This window comes from Lutjanus erythropterus, chromosome 21 (assembly GCF_056507025.1).
Source record: "Lutjanus erythropterus isolate fLutEry1 chromosome 21, fLutEry1.hap2, whole genome shotgun sequence".
Classification (NCBI taxonomy): domain Eukaryota; kingdom Metazoa; phylum Chordata; class Actinopteri; order Lutjaniformes; family Lutjanidae; genus Lutjanus; species Lutjanus erythropterus.
The window spans coordinates 27,521,237-27,539,061 of NC_139337.1; the positions used below are offsets into that span (position 1 = coordinate 27,521,237).

General features: G+C 39.9%; 2 protein-coding genes across 2 annotated transcripts in view; both read right to left on the reverse strand.

Annotated features, from left to right (window-relative positions):
- The window catches only part of LOC146307788 (enhancer of polycomb homolog 1-like), a 41,878-nt gene extending 39,289 nt beyond the window's left edge, over positions 1 to 2,589 (reverse strand). The window contains exons 1-2 of the mRNA XM_084746735.1: positions 2,298 to 2,589; positions 1,411 to 1,531 (exon numbers count right to left, since the gene is read on the reverse strand). The gene's annotated coding sequence lies outside the window, so the exon portion shown is untranslated. The remainder of the gene's footprint in view (positions 1 to 1,410; positions 1,532 to 2,297) is intronic.
- A 5,188-nt stretch (positions 2,590 to 7,777) lies between these two features.
- LOC146307789 (integrin beta-1-like) lies at positions 7,778 to 16,993 on the reverse strand. The gene is made up of 11 exons (XM_084710406.1): positions 16,823 to 16,993; positions 16,256 to 16,500; positions 15,683 to 15,838; positions 13,291 to 13,386; positions 11,524 to 11,613; positions 11,278 to 11,418; positions 10,229 to 10,434; positions 9,888 to 10,129; positions 8,739 to 8,961; positions 8,383 to 8,618; positions 7,778 to 7,791 (listed from the first exon to the last, which is right to left on the reverse strand). Exons 1-11 carry the CDS (start codon positions 16,923 to 16,925, stop codon positions 7,778 to 7,780), a joined length of 1,752 nt encoding a protein of 583 aa, XP_084566532.1. The 5' UTR covers positions 16,926 to 16,993.
- Between the last annotated feature and the right edge of the window lie 832 nt (positions 16,994 to 17,825).

Here is a 17,825-nt window from a genome sequence, read left to right on the forward strand (position 1 = left end):
TATGTACAGGATATATTATATTTTAAAGCCAATGCATACTCACATCCACAATAGCAATTATGACAAAAATTGGGTGATTAATTATGTGAACCAATCATTAAAAAATCCACATCAGGCGCAACATAACCTCTCTGCTCCTGCTTTATCCATCTTCAAGTCTGAGCCAATTCAGCAATGAGAACTGATGCTTTTATATCACTCTAGATTTATTTGACAAAATAGCGATTTTACTTCACAGAATGTGGGAGTTGCTGGTCCATCGCAGCAAGTAACATTGGTTACTTCTGACCTGAACTGTGAAAACGCCAGTCAAACAATAACACAAACAAACTAACCGATCAAGGAAACTAGGGCTGGGCACCGAAACTCTGTGATAACAAAGCACTGGTTCCTATATGACGGGTACCTACTGGACCAAATCACAGCGCAGATTACAGTGCCTCATTAATTACCGCCACCCTGTTTCTACATGGTGCTGCAGCAGGTAGCCTTGTGTTAGCTAATAGCTACTGTAAACTCAGTTAAAACACTTACTGTAACAAAGTGTGGCTATATTTAATTTATAATGATTCCAACAGTGGGCAGGACATCTAACTGTTAAGAACAATTGCATGTATAGGGGGGAAGCATCTGATGACGCACGGGATACACTTGAAAGTAGAGGAATGCCCCGTGCTCGTGACCCCCTGACAAGCTCGTCAACCGGCAGCATGGCCGTCCCTGACCCCAGAGATGGGGCACACAGCTATAAAACACTAAATGCAATGTGTCCGATTGCAGCACTGATGAAGATGGCAACAGCCTTTCCTCAGGTTAGCAAATATGATCATATTCCTGCACAAGAATTATAACTTTAGTTTGAAGTTTATGAACACAGTGTTAAATTAGAGCATATCAGTTGCGTGTTATTTATTATGTGAATTCGTTATGTAAAGAGTAAGTGTTTCATATCTATTGATATATTTAAATAAACTTTCAACTGTTAACATTTAAAAAATTGTTAAATCTCAAGTTCAAATGAAAAAGTGAAAAAAGCTGTACTTTAACGTTGTTGACTGTCATTTTGTATTTCTTAATAAGAAGAAAGTATTGGTTCACACACTGTTACAGTTTAATGTATACGTTTTGCTGCTGTCCATTTCAACAGAAGTAAATTGCTTAGTTTCCATGTTGATTCTCCTGAGGAAGATGTCAATCAAAATGTGATCTGCCACGCCCACACACTGTCTAAACAGCAAAATGAGCTGTCTAATATTCATGAACATTTATTTTCTCAGATTTTTGTGGATGCTTGATGAAACATTAAACTCATATATACACGTATACAATTTTTTACCATTCAAAGCCAACTTTCCAGAGGCTTTAATGTCATGTCTAAACAGAATGAGAAAGATAAGAAATGCAAATAACCTGTAGGTCTGGGTGGGAATTCCTGTGGGCATGAGTGAATGATACAGATGTAGGAGGCTGACATGATGATCATCATCCATTTGGGAGCAATAGGCTCACATCTGTCGTCCATAATGGAGACCTGTGAAGCAGAGAATGAGAAGAAAGACAAGGCTAATATGAAAAAAATCACCATTAACAGAGTCTGATCTGTTTAAAATACATGGTTAATATGATTGAACAGCCACACAGATGTGCTAAGTTTAAGCTTTTATTGTCCTATTCTTTATTGTCTTAATGACAATCACAACCTGAAATATGTGGGACCAATGGGGAGAAAATCTACAACACACACCCACACAAGCATGCCGAGAGTTCACACTTGCTTTTTTCCCGATTCAAACGACTGTGTGAATTTATTTTAGCACCAATTGCCTCTGAACTGTGTTTAGTAATATAGTCCAAGTTTTGTTGCTACAACACCACAGAGTGCACATTAGTGCAAACCCATATATGGGAGAGTGGAGGGGTAAATAGAAGAGGACACGACAGGAAAAATCAGAAATCGTCTTAGCAAATGTGGACGACATGCATGCATCGCCACGAAGCCGATTACAAAGCAGCTTTTAACGGGTTTATAATTCGCTGCGAGCCCAGAGATCAGACACAGCTGTGTTTGCTTTGCACAAGGAACAGCGACACCGAGGCTAGCTGACAGGCTGCTAACGCTAGCTTAGCCCAGTTACCCTGACCCTGCGCCATTTACCAGCCAGCTAACAGTTTGCGGACAGATTGCCAACAGTTTCATTTCAACTCGCAACTAACTTGTCCGCCACTGAAACGCGTCTCTTTCGATTCCCATGAAGACAACACGGGGAAAACTAGCTTGAGCCGGAGTTGCAACTTACCTGCTGCTAGCAAAGCCACAGGGGAGGATGATGATGATGATGGCAGTTCTTCTTCTGGTTGTCATGCTAGCCCAAATGCTAACGCTGGTTAGCTCCCCTCAGGACGCCTCAGAGGAAAACGATTTTCAATTTTTTATTCTTCAAAGTGCCGTTAAGTCGCGGCGAGAGGTCGCTGGAAGCAAAAGCCCGGGTGGAGAAAGTGATATCCTGTCGTTATCGATAAACTTGGATAGTTCGCTAAGGTTACTTCGACAAAAAAAAGATCCAAACTGACCACCAAGCCACTTTGCAGGCGAATTGTGATTGGAGGGTGAATGCCACCAATCACCTGTGGAGAGCTCGGGGAGGATGAGCTCACTGCACGGCCCCCCGCCCACCCACGAGTAATAATAATAATAATAATAATAATAATAATAATAATAATAATAATAATAATCAGAATAATAATCAGAATAATAATCAGAATAATGGTGATGATGATAATAATAATAATAATAGTAATAATCATCATCATCATCATGTGTCACATTTGAATATGTTAATATTATTTATATATTAAATCAATCTATCATTATTATTATTATCATTATTATTATTATTATTATTATTATTATTATTATTATGAGAAAAAGAATACATCTAACTTGATATGTTGACTTGACATGTACCAACTCATTCAAAAGAAATAAAATAATATGAATTACAGATTAAATAAAACAGAAAATTACTACTACTACTACTACTAATACTACTACTACTACTAAAAATAATAATAATAATATGTCTTATTTCATATGGTAACCCATGCATTTCCTGGTTCAAAATTAATTATAAAAAATATATATAACAAACCAAATATAATAAGAAATAATAATAAGAAACAATAAAACAACAACAACAACACTAATAATAATAATAATAATAATAATAATAATAATAATAATAATAATAATTTCTTATTGTTTGATTTGTTTGTTCAAATGTTGTAATAATTTTTATAATTAATTTTGAACCAGGAAGTGCATGGCAGGTTACTATTATTATTATTATTATTATTATTAGTGTTGTTGTTGTTGTTATCACATATTAACATGCCATGTGCTTAACTTGTTCAAAATTCAATAAAATATTTGAATTGCAAAATACATTAAGAGAAATATAATACTATTTTCAAATTATATATTCAAGTAAGCAGAACATAAAAAAGGCACATAAAAAAATACACTTGGGTTTAAATACACAGACACCAAACAGGCAGTCACTGACAAAATCTTAGTAATTTATTTAAGGCACTCACAGACTAACAAGTGATAAGATGCAACAGCTACAGTGTTTCTCCAACACTGGTTGCAGTATTTGTTATGTAACTGTCTCCAGGGCTGCATGGTCACCTCCCTCCACCCCCTCCGCCCCTCCATCTCTGCCCCCTTCACATGTCGCAGCCAGGCTGCCTCTGCCTCTGCTGCCTCCTCTGAAGCCGTGGTATTTGCACTGCACATTTTTTATGATCAGACACAGATGAAAGAGAATGCTGCATAGTGGAAGCATATGGAGTCATTTTCTCTGATGCTCCACCACCACCACTACCACCACCTCCTCCCACCTCCCACTGGCTGTTAAAGCTGCATGCACGCCTGCCCAGTGACTCTGGGAGTGGAGGAGGCATTGCTATGATTAATATCGCTTTGCTCAACTCTCCCAGCAAGGTCATCAGCAGCCATCTGTAGGCAGTGGAAAAACCCTAATATCCATTTAGATTTGAACATCCCATTGTTTCTCTGCGCTTACAAGATTCAGCCCAGTGCTCTGGCAAAGTGGCTGGCACGTACGCTGACTGCTGCTCTTTTAAAGTTGTACACCACATTGCACCATCTCGAGCCTGCAGTGCTCTGTTTGATGCATTCACAGGTGTCTGTGTTGGCACACAAAAGCACAAGTATCTGGGGGTTGTCAGGTTCGCGTCCGAAATAGCATCTTCTCTGACTGCGGCGAACTGTAAATGAATGTGAAGCTGCTTCATCATCTCCAGCAGGATGACAGTTTCTTCTCTTCTCATCTAGAGGGCAGTGGAGACCCATGCAAAGATCAGCGTCTCCAGTGGGATTACAATGCATAATGCAGAATGCTCACCTCACTATATCTCGCCTTCTGAGACCCGAGTTACACAGCTGAGCCAACTGTCAGCATATATGGCAGATTTTCCTTGCATAGGGCTTACAAAATATTACGCTATATCTAATTATAATGTGGATTTTAATAATCTGATGATGGCACAGACAACTAACCTTGTATAGGAAGCAGTTTATGCAGGAGGATGCTGTTTGAATGTGTGTGTGCAGCGCATGCAGGGAAAGGAAAAGGTTAGAGACTGGCAGTCCGGGGGTTGCATATTGAGATCAAAGGGGAATAAGTCAGACATCAGCACCTGTTTCCTCCCCCCTGCCAAACAAGTTGGACCAACTGCTGACAACAGTTCAGATGAAGGATGTTGTTTCATTGTGCTTCACAGCAGGGATGCTGATTGAAAAGTAGATCTCTTTCCGTGGCTGCATCATCACTGTTCTTTATATTTCGGGTTGATGGTTGTTGTGATGGCGCTCTTGTAGATGGGGTTGTCCCTCTGCAACAAATTAGAAACAAATGTCATCCTATATGGTTACGACTCGTAAGTTGATGGTGTGACCGATGCACAGAAGCCCATTTCTGACATTTTTGTAAAAAAATTCCTGTAAGTAAGTAATTACTATCTCTAAATATTGAGTTAGTATCTGGAAATAATAAATTAGTATCTGAAAATAATAATTTAGCATCTCAAATAATGAGCTAATACATCAAAATAATAAATAAGTATCTGAAAATAATGAGAAACTTTCTCCATATATTGATCTAGTATCTTAAAATATGCCAAAAAACAGAGGACCAACTTTTAAAAAGTACCTAAATTGGCAACAAACAAACTTAACTTAACGTTACATGAACACAGTTGCTTTAAGTCTGATGTATTTAATAATCTGATCGATCTCAAATCAACAGTTTCCATTAATGCAACCTAAATTTAAGGCAGGTCAACTTAAACGTTTTTCAAACTCAATTATTTACTTTGCCCAAATGTAAACTATTGCTTCTTAACAACCTCATAGTATGGTTTCAGGAAAAGTATTTTTTTTTAAATCACATACTGAATTATTTTAGTTTGTTAAATATGATGTATACAATCACTAATGTTAGCCTGACTTACGATAGCTGGTTACGTTCAATGACTTTATGAAAACTTAAAAAAATACAATTTAACCAATTAAGGGGACCACTTAATACATAACATTAACACATTTGGTCACAAAATATAATATTGTCTTGCGTTCGACCTTCTATTCAAGTTACCAAGAGAAAACAGCGGCTCAATTGCAGGAGGAAAACTGTGAAAGACGTGGACGTCATTTTGTGGGAAGTACAGAAACCTAACTGACACGTTTTGATTGAACTAAGAATAGCACGTCAAAGGTACGGGATGTTATTTCAAGTTGTTATTATAAACATTATCTATTATAAATAGACCGCCATCGCTAAAGCAGAACATTACATTACTTCAGCTATTACACAAATACACTTTTGCTTGAATGCAATGCAGCATGTTTATTTTCACAGAAAAATATGTATATATGGTCAGTTTTAAAAACACGTCTGGACCTTTTCCTGATCTCTTTGTGCGTTTTCCTGTCTCCTCTGTAAATTGTTTACCGGAACACTCTTGTTTTACAGTGTTACTTGTCAACATGTCCCCGCAGCAATGTCACCAAGAACAAATTCCTACATTTATTGTGCAGCCTGTAACTGACAGACAGGCAGTGGCAGAGAGGTTTGTTCGGGCAGGGGCTCACCCTGTTCCAGCGTCTCCGCTCCAGTTCTCTCTGGAAGCAGGCAAACTCCCTGCGGTCATGGATGCTCGTGAGTAGTTTCCATAGCAGCAACAAAGCCACACCCAGCACCACAACAGAGGCTGATAGCACTGCGGTAATCAGGATCACGTTCGGACCTGACGGGCATTCTTGAAAGACAGAGGAAACCATATAGCTCCTTATCAGAAACAGAGTGTCGATATTTATTCCAAAAATGTGTTTTGGGTGAAATTAATACACTTGGTGGTGAAGGTGTGGGAAAAAAGTGGATTACAATACCATTTAAAGGTTTTATTGATAACATTTATCATAAAAAACAGATATTAAAAAAGAAATATAAACATCCATAGAGCTTTGAGAAAGGTGTAGAATAAAAGTATCACACTTTTTTTTTTAAAAAAAAGAAAAGTGATTTAATCATTAAAAAACATAATTGGTCCAAAATGAAAGTTTTGTTGATCTCTGGCTGCATCCAGAATCCCATACTAGCATGATATTTAGCAGGCTAAAACAGGATGTGAGATTTTTTAGTGTCCAAAACTTCAGTATGAAATTAACAGTACCTGAAGTGCATACTTTTTCTGCAGAAATATTACAGTATGCAAGCATTGTTTATAACGCAATGTTTTCTATCTATTTAAAAAATTAACAAAATATTACAGTTTGTTAGCTGGCTAAAACGTTAGGTTGCCATTTAGCCTATTCATAATGGCTTGGCAGAGAAGCTCCTTTCATCCTCTGAGCAAAATATTACATTGTTTACTAGCTAGCTAAAAAGTTAATGAAATGTTACACTGTTTGCAAGCTAAGTAAAAAGTTAGCAAAGTGATGTTTCATACAACTCAACTTGACTGATTTTGTCCCTTAACTTTCTTTTACAAACTTGATTATTTTGCTCGAGGCAGCCATTTAAAAAGTTTATGCACTGCGTAATGACAATAACGCTTCAGTTTGAATTTTGCTTTCCGAGATGTAATTTATTTTTTAAAACTGGTACAATGTTGGAACTTGTTATGATGGTTACGTGCCTCCAAATGGCAATGGGCTCCTCAGGAAGAGTTGTTATGCTGAGCAGTGCACCCAAAAAAATTCATTCTACTGTTTATTTACACAAAGCATGATGAATGATAGTACACATTTGTAGTGCATAGTATGTGACTTCAGACGCAGCGTCTGTGTTAAGATGTGTGATGTTTGGTTTCTAGGCATCGACGACAGCAACCTGGCATCCACTGCAATGGAATGGCAGGGGGTTGGGGGAGAGCGACCTCTAGTGGCTGAATGTCATCAGTGTTATCAATAGCACTTTTAAAATAAAATATGTGTACTTTTTAATGTTTACTTTTATTCAATTTGTGTGGTTGTATAAGAGACCACACCTGAACCTAGACCCATATGGAAAAGATATAGATCAACTTTACAAAAGTTAGTTTTTTTCTTTTCTGAAATATAAAAGAAATACATATGACAAATCAGATACAATATCCTTGATAGATATGTGTAATATCAAACTTATATGAGTTGGTCAACTGATAGTGAAATCTTGTATAAAACCCTTACAAGACATGGAAGATATCATATGTATTAGACATACAAATCTAAACAAACAAACAGACAAAAAAGCAAGTCAATATGGACCCAGCAAATACCTCCTCTTATGAATACGCGAGTTGGTTAAATGTAAATTTTACACAAATCGTTCCAGACCCCTGACTTTGAATGTAAATCAGATGCAGACCTTTGAATAATAAGTTTGACAGTCCCTGTTATAAGTGATGGTTAAAAACACTGCAAAAATTATATGAAACATAATTTTCCATGTACAAACAACATACATAATGTTTACTTGATTTGTACGACATTCTTATCATTACGTTGTATGAGAAAAATGTAAAAGTGGCTTGGAAGGCATACAATAAATACAAAACATAAACATTAACTATACTGGAAGCAATGAAAATTCTATTTCTTTTCCATATGGATAAGCAAACAGGGCACATTTAAGGGGTATAATGTGAAGCACAAGTTTTTATTTATTTTATTTATGATGTACAGAAAATCAATTTTTACATTAAGAAGAAATCCCTGGAGCTGTTTGGATTGACAAAATGTACTGAATTGTTCTATCATTGGGGACATATCGGTGTAGTCATAAAAAAAAAAAAAGAGAGAGAATATGGTCTGCCTACCTCGTTCAAGTGTCACACAGACATGGACAGAGTCTTCCCTTTGTCCAGTCCTCAGCAGGAAGTGCACCCTGCAGCCCTCTGTGTCCACTTCCATACACCTGTGAAGGCCTGGAGAGGGGGGAGCTGCAGCTAACACACCGGCCTGACCCACCAGAGTGAGGTTCAAGTGCCCACACCTCATCTTGCACTCCTTTGGATTCAAACTCAGTGAGAAGGCCCTGCACAAGACGCATTCTCTGTGGAGAAGAACCATCAGTCAGAACCGAAACTCTCTTGTATCATTTTGTCATTACTACAGACTTCATACTCCACTTTAAACTTCACTTAATTTTCAGGAACTAGTAAGATCATAGCACCTCTGCAAGGTGCAGACGCTGGGGCAGGAAGGACAGAGTTCACAAGTTGGGCCTTGGAAGCGGTCGTCATGGCAAATGCAGGTGCCACAGTGACAGTCCCCTCTGCCCGCACAAATCTGTTTATCCTGAGAAAGACAAGACTCCAAGCTGAGAGGGCACTCACATGCTCGACCACGAAATCCTGGGAGGCACTTACACACCCCGCACACACACCTGCCGTTCCCTGCAACAGTAAAACATCATAAAAACAGTTTATTTCAAAATTAGATAGAATAAGTTCTTAAAATATGTAACACATTTTTTTGAAGGTCCAGTGTGTGAGATTTAGGGTGATTTATTGGCACAGTACGTCTTTATTATTGTATAAGAGCCTGATAAGAAAAATGAAATAAAAAAGAGCCTTTTGTGTTCTACATTAGATTTGCAGCCACCATAAATTCTCCTACACATTTGGAAGGGGGGGGGGGGGGGGTTAGCTGGGGTTTTCGGTGTGTTAAATATGCAACCTCACAACACACTGGATGCTACTAAATGTTACACACTGATTCTTTAAGACCGGGTTGCAAAAACGAAGATTAATCTAATTTAAGATTAGTTCTAATCATAGTTTAGCAAAACTAGCTTTTAAATTCAGATGATAAACTGATCTCTGTTTAGTAAATTCAAGTGCTGTCAGAACAAATAGGCTAGAAAACTGTTCATTTTTGGCTGCTTTATATTCTATATCAAAATATTCCGTTCTTTTAGCAAAATGTGAAAATGTTTGATAGCTAGCTATACAAGTAATAAAACGTTGCACTGATTGCAAACTAGCTAAAAAGTTTGCAAAATGTTACATTGTTTGGTAGCTATCTAAGAAGTTGACAAAATGTTACAATGTTTGCTAGCTAGCCAAAAAGTTAATTAGTCTAATACCCTACTCCTTTAAGGAAAAACTTGTTGGCTGAATTGATGCAGCAATATGGCCAAATAATAGAAGATTAATAATATTACAATAATAATAAGGAAAAACTGTCTGGCTGCAACTAGCAGACTGCTTTAAGCATTCAGTTGAAGCAAAAACTAGTAAAGTGAAGCTCTGGTTTAATCAGGTTGAAAATATATCCTTATAGGTCCAGCCCAGACTCAGAGTGGTTGTCCATGTGTTACCTCCACACTGCAGTCCTCGGTACTGATCACAGCTGAAATCAGTGCATTCACAGAACTGCCCGTAGTACACATGGCTGGGCTTTTTGCTGCTCTTACGGCAAACGCACTTCCCACAAACACACTCTCCGTGTCCACTGCACACTTCTGATGCATTATCACGGCGACAAAGGTACGAGTCAACCACCTCACTCGATTCTGCTCGGTCGCATTCGCACAGTGCTCCGACTCTCCCCTCTTTACACCTGCAACGCAGAAACAAATATCTGTTGCCTGGTTCCTTCTTGAATAACCTGAAATTAAGCTTGTTAGCAAAATTGATGCCATCAAGCTACTTCACCTACCTGCATGTGCCACACTCCAGAGTGCCGTTTCCATGGCTACACGAAGGACTGTGCGGGACCACGTCCTTTTGACATGAGCACTCACATATGGGGCTCAGCAGGACCTCAACCTCTTCACTGTAGCCTTGGGGTTTAATAATAACACGGGGTGGTCTTTGTGAAGCAGTCACGCACTGAGGTGCTGTAATGCTTACATTAAAGCTCACCTAGAGGGGAGGGAGAGTTCCTTCAGCACAATTGTAATGTTCCACTAATGAGGTAATCATAATTAGCATTACCGTCAATGGCCACATGCTAACAGCAGCACTTAGACAGCTTACCACACACCGAGCCAACCACACGACTACACTCTTAGAAGTAAGGGTTCCTCTTAAAAGGCTGAGGTTCCAACCAGAACCATTTGCCTCTGAAGAATCTTTTTTTTTTTTGAGGAAAGGGTTCGTCAAAGGTTCTTTGTATGACTAAGTGTTCCATTCAAAGAACCCTTTATAGAAGAAAGAGTTCCTCTTCTGTGAAGAAATTTTTTAATGTAAAGTTCATCAAGGTTTTTTTTTTGTACCATGATATAGAAGGGTTCCTGGTAGAACCCCCCGGGCGAATTCTAGATACAACCCTTGGAATAAAAAAAGGTTCTCAATAGAACTCCCTTGGTGGATACTAGATAAAACCCTGAGAATATAAAAAAGTTCTATGTAGAGCCCCCTCAGAGTGTTATAATATTCTAGAAATATAAAAAAGGTTCTCACTAGAACCCCCTCAGTGTGTTCTAGACAACATCTTTGGTATATAAACAAGGTTCTCTGTAGCCCTGAGTGGGCTCTGGGTAGAACCATAGTAGGGTGCTCTATAGAACTTCTCCTAGGGGATTCTGGGTGGAACCTTTCACATATGGTTCTATTTATAACCTCTTACGTTTGATTCTTGGTAAAACTCAATGAAAGTGTTCCAAGTGGAACCATTATAAAAGAGTCAGATTAAAACAGGAACCAAAAAGTGGAAGAACCCTCCAAGGTTCTAGTTAGTGCCTTCATTACTCAGAGTGTACCTACCTGGTCACCTACAGAGATGTTGGAGCACCTCCGCCCCTGCTCACCGTGCCGCGGCGTGCCGTCCTTACAGTGTGAAGTATAGGATATGTGATATCCCGGCGGCAGCTTGCTGTTCTCCATGACAACCTCAGAGGTCAGCGCCTGCAGTCAATAGAGCAGTTAACCCCTTAAAGATGAGGAGGTGTCAGCAGGCTACACACATGAGGCTAATGACCTTTGTGGGATGGGAGTTTCTGCCTCACTTACATTGTACGCTTCGACTATTATCTGCAGGATGTTGTGGGAGTTGTTGGAAAGCGTTCCGACCGCACATTTTGGGAAGATGCTCCTCAGGCCCTGCAGCAAAGCAACATTATCCTCAACATAAATGGATGAATATGTGCTCGTTGACAGTCCGCCAGCTGATTTATATGCTACTCTTTCTAGCAACGGCGGTGTCAAAGCATGGAGGTTTGATTTGGTCACGGTCGGAAATCTCCCCCTCTGATGGATGATGGGAAAGTGTCTGAATTCGGATATAAAACCTGACAATAAAACAACCTAAATGCTTGCTTGACCTCCACAGGATCCATGTAAATGTCAAAGGATGAGTCTGGTGATACTTTGTATGTTTCTAATTGTTCTCAAATCCCATAAAAAGACCAAAACCAACAATGAATTGATCCAGGAAAGTATTATGTGTTTTCAAAGCCTGATAAAGCTCCTTCCTGTGTGTCATAGAGCTTCACTGTTATCCAAAAGCTATTAAAAACACATCAGTGAGCCATGCCACTGCATTGGTAACATGTTTGCAATGCATTGTGGCACTGTTTATTGTAAGTCAGTATATATAAGCACGTAACCTTTTATGCAACATAATGTAAGGCCTTGCTAATATTAAAAGGATAGTTCAGCTAATTTAACGTTGGGTTCTATGAGGTATTTATTGATAGATGGCAGTCAGAATGCCCCCAGTTTGGAAAAGCAGAGAGCAGTACCAGCAAGGAAGCGAAGCCATGTGATGCTGCTGACTGGGTGAGCAGCTAAAGATTATGTCCCACTTAAAAAAGGTTAACCTAAAAGGAAATCAATGTCAGTTTACTTTGCCATGGCCTTTTCCGATGGCATAATAACTAATTTTACCTTGCAGGATACAGGAGATGCTGGTCTACTTCTGCCTCAGTTGGTTAGTCAGTTTATGTTATTGTGTGATGTCTGTGTTGTAAAATCTTAGTTTGGATTCACCAAGTCACACAATGACACAAACAAACGAACAGATCGAAGCAATGGAAGACCAACAACTCCCATGTTCTGCAAGGTAAAATTATCGATTTCGCCTATGGAGTTTGGTTGGTTTGGAGGAAGCGATATTTGCGCTGTCTGACTGTAAAGTGGTGTCCTACATAAAGCATGCACTTAAACTGATACAGAATTTTTTAGGTGGACCTTTTTAGCTTTTGCTGCTGATCCTGTCCACAGCATTACATTACTCATCTGCTGTGCTGGTGCAAACTAGGTGCACACCAACCAGCATCTACTGTGGGTAATACACTATGGATAAGTACCTCACAGAACCCCACTTCAAACAATCCCTTTAAGTTTCAGTCTTAGAGACATGTAATTCTAGATTTCCTTCATTATAATCAGATTAATTAAATACTTTTTTACATCTTGGAAACCTATGCAAAGAGTAGGGTTCAGATGGAGCATTAGATGATGAGAATCTATCAAGACTGAAGAAGGCAGGCTTGTGAATTTAGTATAGGTACCATCACTTGAAATGTTTCTCAGCAAGCTTTATTTTGAAAAGCTAACCGGACATTGCTTATTTATTATTATTATTACATTATTGTTAGCTTGACTGCAAAATGAGAATGGTGGTGGCTGATGGTTTTTTAGGTTGAAAGCTTTGACAAAAAACTGGAAAACTCATCTTCATTAAATTTCAGGACTATTTTGTGAACCGTGTTGACTTCATCGCACCAATTCTGAAAAAAATGGATGAATAAGAAATGGAGACGGTCTGTGCTTTACCTCATACAAGTGTGTGACTTCTTCGGTGACAGCGAAGATGATCTGGATGTTCTTCTGTCTCAGTGTTTCGGCGACGTGAGCCACCGAGGGGTAGTCCTGACAGAGCAGAGAAAGGGCAGGCGCAAAATGCAATGCATAACACTCAGGTGAGAATATATATGTGTAATCAGTAGTTAAGCACGCTCTCCTTCTTCCCTCCATTGCTGTCCTCCCCCCTTTCCCTCCCATCTAACAACTCTTTCAATCACTCATTTCGTTCACTCTCCCTGACAGACTTTCCATTTCCTCCAAATAGATAAATAAGTACCGTTCAGACACAGGAACAACACCCGCGTCTCGCACATCCATTTTCAGCCTTGGGTGGTCATTTATCCAGACAGAAATAGATTAATAATGCATCTATATTCACTCCACCTGTCAGCTGCCTGGACTGCAATGAGGTCAAGACACATAACACTCTCATGGACCTAATGAGAGAGCTATATGGATGTTTAACACACAGGGACAAAGACATACACACTCACAAGGAAATAAATAGGCACACATACACGTCCGAGCACCACCCACCTCGCCATCTATACACAAACAGAGTGAGATTAAGAGATGAAAGCTTTGGTTTGGATTACTCCACAAACACTCCAGCTGTTTCCCATCAGGGTGTGCCTGTCAGCATCTTCTTTACCCAGGGAACTGTGCTGTTGATTCTGACCTTTAAATCACTGTCTTTGACTTCTGTCTGCAGCAGCCTGGACCTCTATTTCACTGCTAGGATTGCAGACGGGAATCAATTTAGCACGCGCTGCAATATCTGCTCCATAGCATAAACACTGTATGCTTCTCGGGACCGCAGCTATACCCAGTGCATGCCACAAACAGAGTGAAAACACAAACGCGCGCACGTATACTGCTGTGACTGTGATGGCTTATTCTGCTGAGCTAAAGCTTTGGTTTTTGTCTGTCAATATAAGAATAAGACATCGAGAAGCTGAATTAATCTTTTTTTATACAAGGGAGAAGAATTTGGAAACAAACTGACAGACAAAATGAGGCTCAAGTGATTGCAAACAAGAATCTGCTTGAACAAAGAGCTGCATTATTATCCCCTTTATACCCTGTTTCTGTCCTCTCTCCTGAGTAAACTATCTTGATCTTTAGCTACTAGATGTTCAGCTCCTGGATGTATTATGGACTGGCTACTGGAGCCAAAGATGTCACCTATTTAGTCCAATAACAACTATTCATGTGGCACATACGTCCAGGATCTGCGGCGCACTGAATACAGTATAGCATTGCTGTCAGACGCAAACCACAGAAATCTCATAAATCAATACTATTGGTCACTCCTTTTTTCTGTGGGTTTTACAAATATTTAAATGTTGAAAAGTGTTAAAAGGAGCCACTATCTTTGTCTAAGCTGCACTCAATTAGTGTTAAAGCTCTTGTAAAGCAACAATAAATGTGTGTTCTGGGTTTGTCACACCATAGAAACATGTTATTAACCACCCAGCCAAATTTGAATGATAAAAACCAGAATATAAAATAAGGTCTCAAAATTAGGAAATATGACTGAAATGCTGGGGGTGTGTCCGCTCCGCTGACCGTCCGAATCCATCTTGCCAGGCTTCGAGTTATCTGTTTGTGAAAGTGGTGCAGCCAATCAGCATCTGAGGATTTAGGTGTGACAGCAGCAAGAAGTGTCCATGGAAGTGATTCGTCTCGAACAAACATTAGCAGCTTCTGAAGAGTATTTCTTCATTGACAGAACAGCACTGAAGGCTTTTCTCAATGGAAAAGATGTTTTCAATCTTGTCCTGACTGGCTTTGGTGAGAGTTTGATTGGTTGAAGATGGTTCATTTGTCTCACACACAATGTTTTTTTTGCAAAGTGCCTGCCCTTTTCCAAACAGCTTCTAAGGATGACTTCCTAGATGGTTCTGCATAACAAAACGTCTGGAGTGTCAGGTTACAGTGAAATGCGAAATGGTATGCTGTGTTTTTTAATAAATCCATGGTGCCAACAAGTTTTGAAAAATGAAACGCTACTTTCACTAGCAAAAGTAGAAAGAACATGAACATGCTTTCTCCCTGAGCCATGACATATAGATTTTCATGAGTTATAGCAGTTGTTTAAAAGTGAAGAGAACAACTCCCATGAGCCCACACTACTTCACACTGTCATTGAACTACATCTTTTGTTACTATTTTAAATGTTAGAGGCAGAAATTTGACTTCTGTTGTCAGGGTTTCTGGATAAATGTGAGTCATAAACCTCAAGTAAGGTATCAGGGAAAAAAAGTATTGTTGAGGTATTGCTACCAAAACGTAGGTATAGTATGTTACTGGCATAAGAACTGACAATACAGAATAAGTCAATCTAAGCTTAATACCAAACCTGAGAATTTCCTCGGGTGTACATCTTTTCATGCAAGTGACACTTTCCATCATTGGGAAGTACAATGCCGCCCAGTTTGCCGTCTCCAGCAAAGTGGAAACCAGCATCGGTAGAAAACACCAGCAGACGAGTCACATTCCTCCAGCCGATCTGCTCCTGCAAGTGATGAGCATCAAACAGTAAATGAACTGCCAGTTGGCTGCAAGTAGAGCAGCGTGACTGATATAAGTATTTCTGACAGGCTTTGGGGAAAGAATTACCTTTCTGCTTTTGTGTGTAATCAAATGACAAATGACTAATATTTTATGCCTTCATGCTCTTTAGGGCTTAAATCAGTCAAACCAGCCATTATGAAATTATTAAAGTAAAATGTTCATATTTCAAAACTCACAATGAGTTTAAAACAAACCCAAAACTGACTGTAGTTTCCCAAAGGAAGCTTAGTATTCTGAAACACCCGTCTCAACTATTGTCTGCAGTCTTTCCACTTCCTCCACATAACGCCCACCCAAAAACAAAAACAACAATCTCTGTATTGCAGTCCTGCTCCCCGCTGGGCTTCCTTGTTTTTACCTCACACACGGCGGCCTGCATCAGGGCCTCCAGCCCCCCCTCCGGTGAATCCAGGTTACCCGAGATCCGCTGCCCCCCCACCAGCTCCGTGAAGAGGCTTCCATTGGCGGTGAGGCTCAGGACGTGGTGGTAGGTGAAGGGGGGCGTGCAGGGCCAGGGCTCGGTCCTCTTGCAGGGGTTCCTGAGCATGTCCTTCGCGGTGCTGATGTACGGCATCACCGTCTTGTCAACGAACGCTCCGAAGCCTTTTGAAGTGGAAATGAATGGAGGGGAGTGAGAGGTGGCATTAAGTTTTGAGAGGTGATTTTGTGACTGAAGGGTGGAAAGTGAATAACTAATGCTCCCCCATCTCTCAAAAGCTACCAGTTGTCCTTGAGCAAAGCACTTAATCCCCCAATCGCTCTGCTCAGTGGCCACTAGTAAGATTATGATTGTACCGGGCAGCTCCCAGGTGTGTAATGTGTGAATGTGACACAAGGGTGTACCATAAAAAGGTGTGTGGAGGTAGAAAAAGTTCAGAGAAGTGATGTCAGCCTACATTGCAGGTGAGAAGGGAGGCAGACAGACCCATTCTGAAGTCACTGGTTGTGTTCTTCATCTCCTCCATGAGGTCAGCTCCCAGCTTCTTGACATTGGGCAGGTCGTCCTCCATGGAGAAGGACAGATCCATCAGGTAGTACAGGTCTATGGGGTAGTCCTCCACACGTTTGAACTTCACCTCAAAGCTCTGGGGTTCACCTACAAATTTAAAGTGTGGTAATTCTTTTTGGTTTACTTGTATTTTTTAATATTCTTTTTTTGTTTTTATTTGAAATGTTGTCACTTAATGTATCACTGATAACTCATAATACTGTTCGTGTATCTGTAGTATAATTGTAGTGAACTGTGCATGGCTGTCCATGTTAACCAGTTATGCGGTCCCATGAGGTCGCCATCCAACTTCCTGGATGATCAAGCTGTGTTCAGCCACATGGGACTGAGGAACAATTGATCTGTGATGCCCTTAGATGTACGTTCACCACATTGAGTGGATCAGTGTGTGTTGCAGCAGAGGCGTAGCTGACCCGCTGAACTCCACTCCTGATAGGGATTAGGGATTGCAATTATTTCCCATAAGAGAGGATTTCCCAGTAAGCGTGAGTCATACGCCCATATTGATTAAGTCTCTGCCCTCTGTACACACTGCCCATCAATGCTACTGATGGACTCCTGGGATTGGCTCTGTCTGGGTTGGTCATGGGCCTCCATCCCCACCTCCCCCTCCACCTGTGCTATGCACCACTGGCGACTCCAGTAGCATTGCTGCCGACTTACACCTGGGTGCTAATATCATCTGCCATAAAAATAATGATTTGTGGTAATTAAAACCACATATTTAATAAATACCTGCAATGTTAAATTATACATTTATTTCAAATACATAGCAAAAAAAGACTTGGTAATGCATGAAATGTCATAAAGAATGAATACAGGTCATTTTAGACCCAAACCGTGCATCAAAGTGTTTAATTAGATCATTTAAAGCCAAAAATTGAATTGAGGCGATTTTGTTTTATTTTTCCCACTGAAT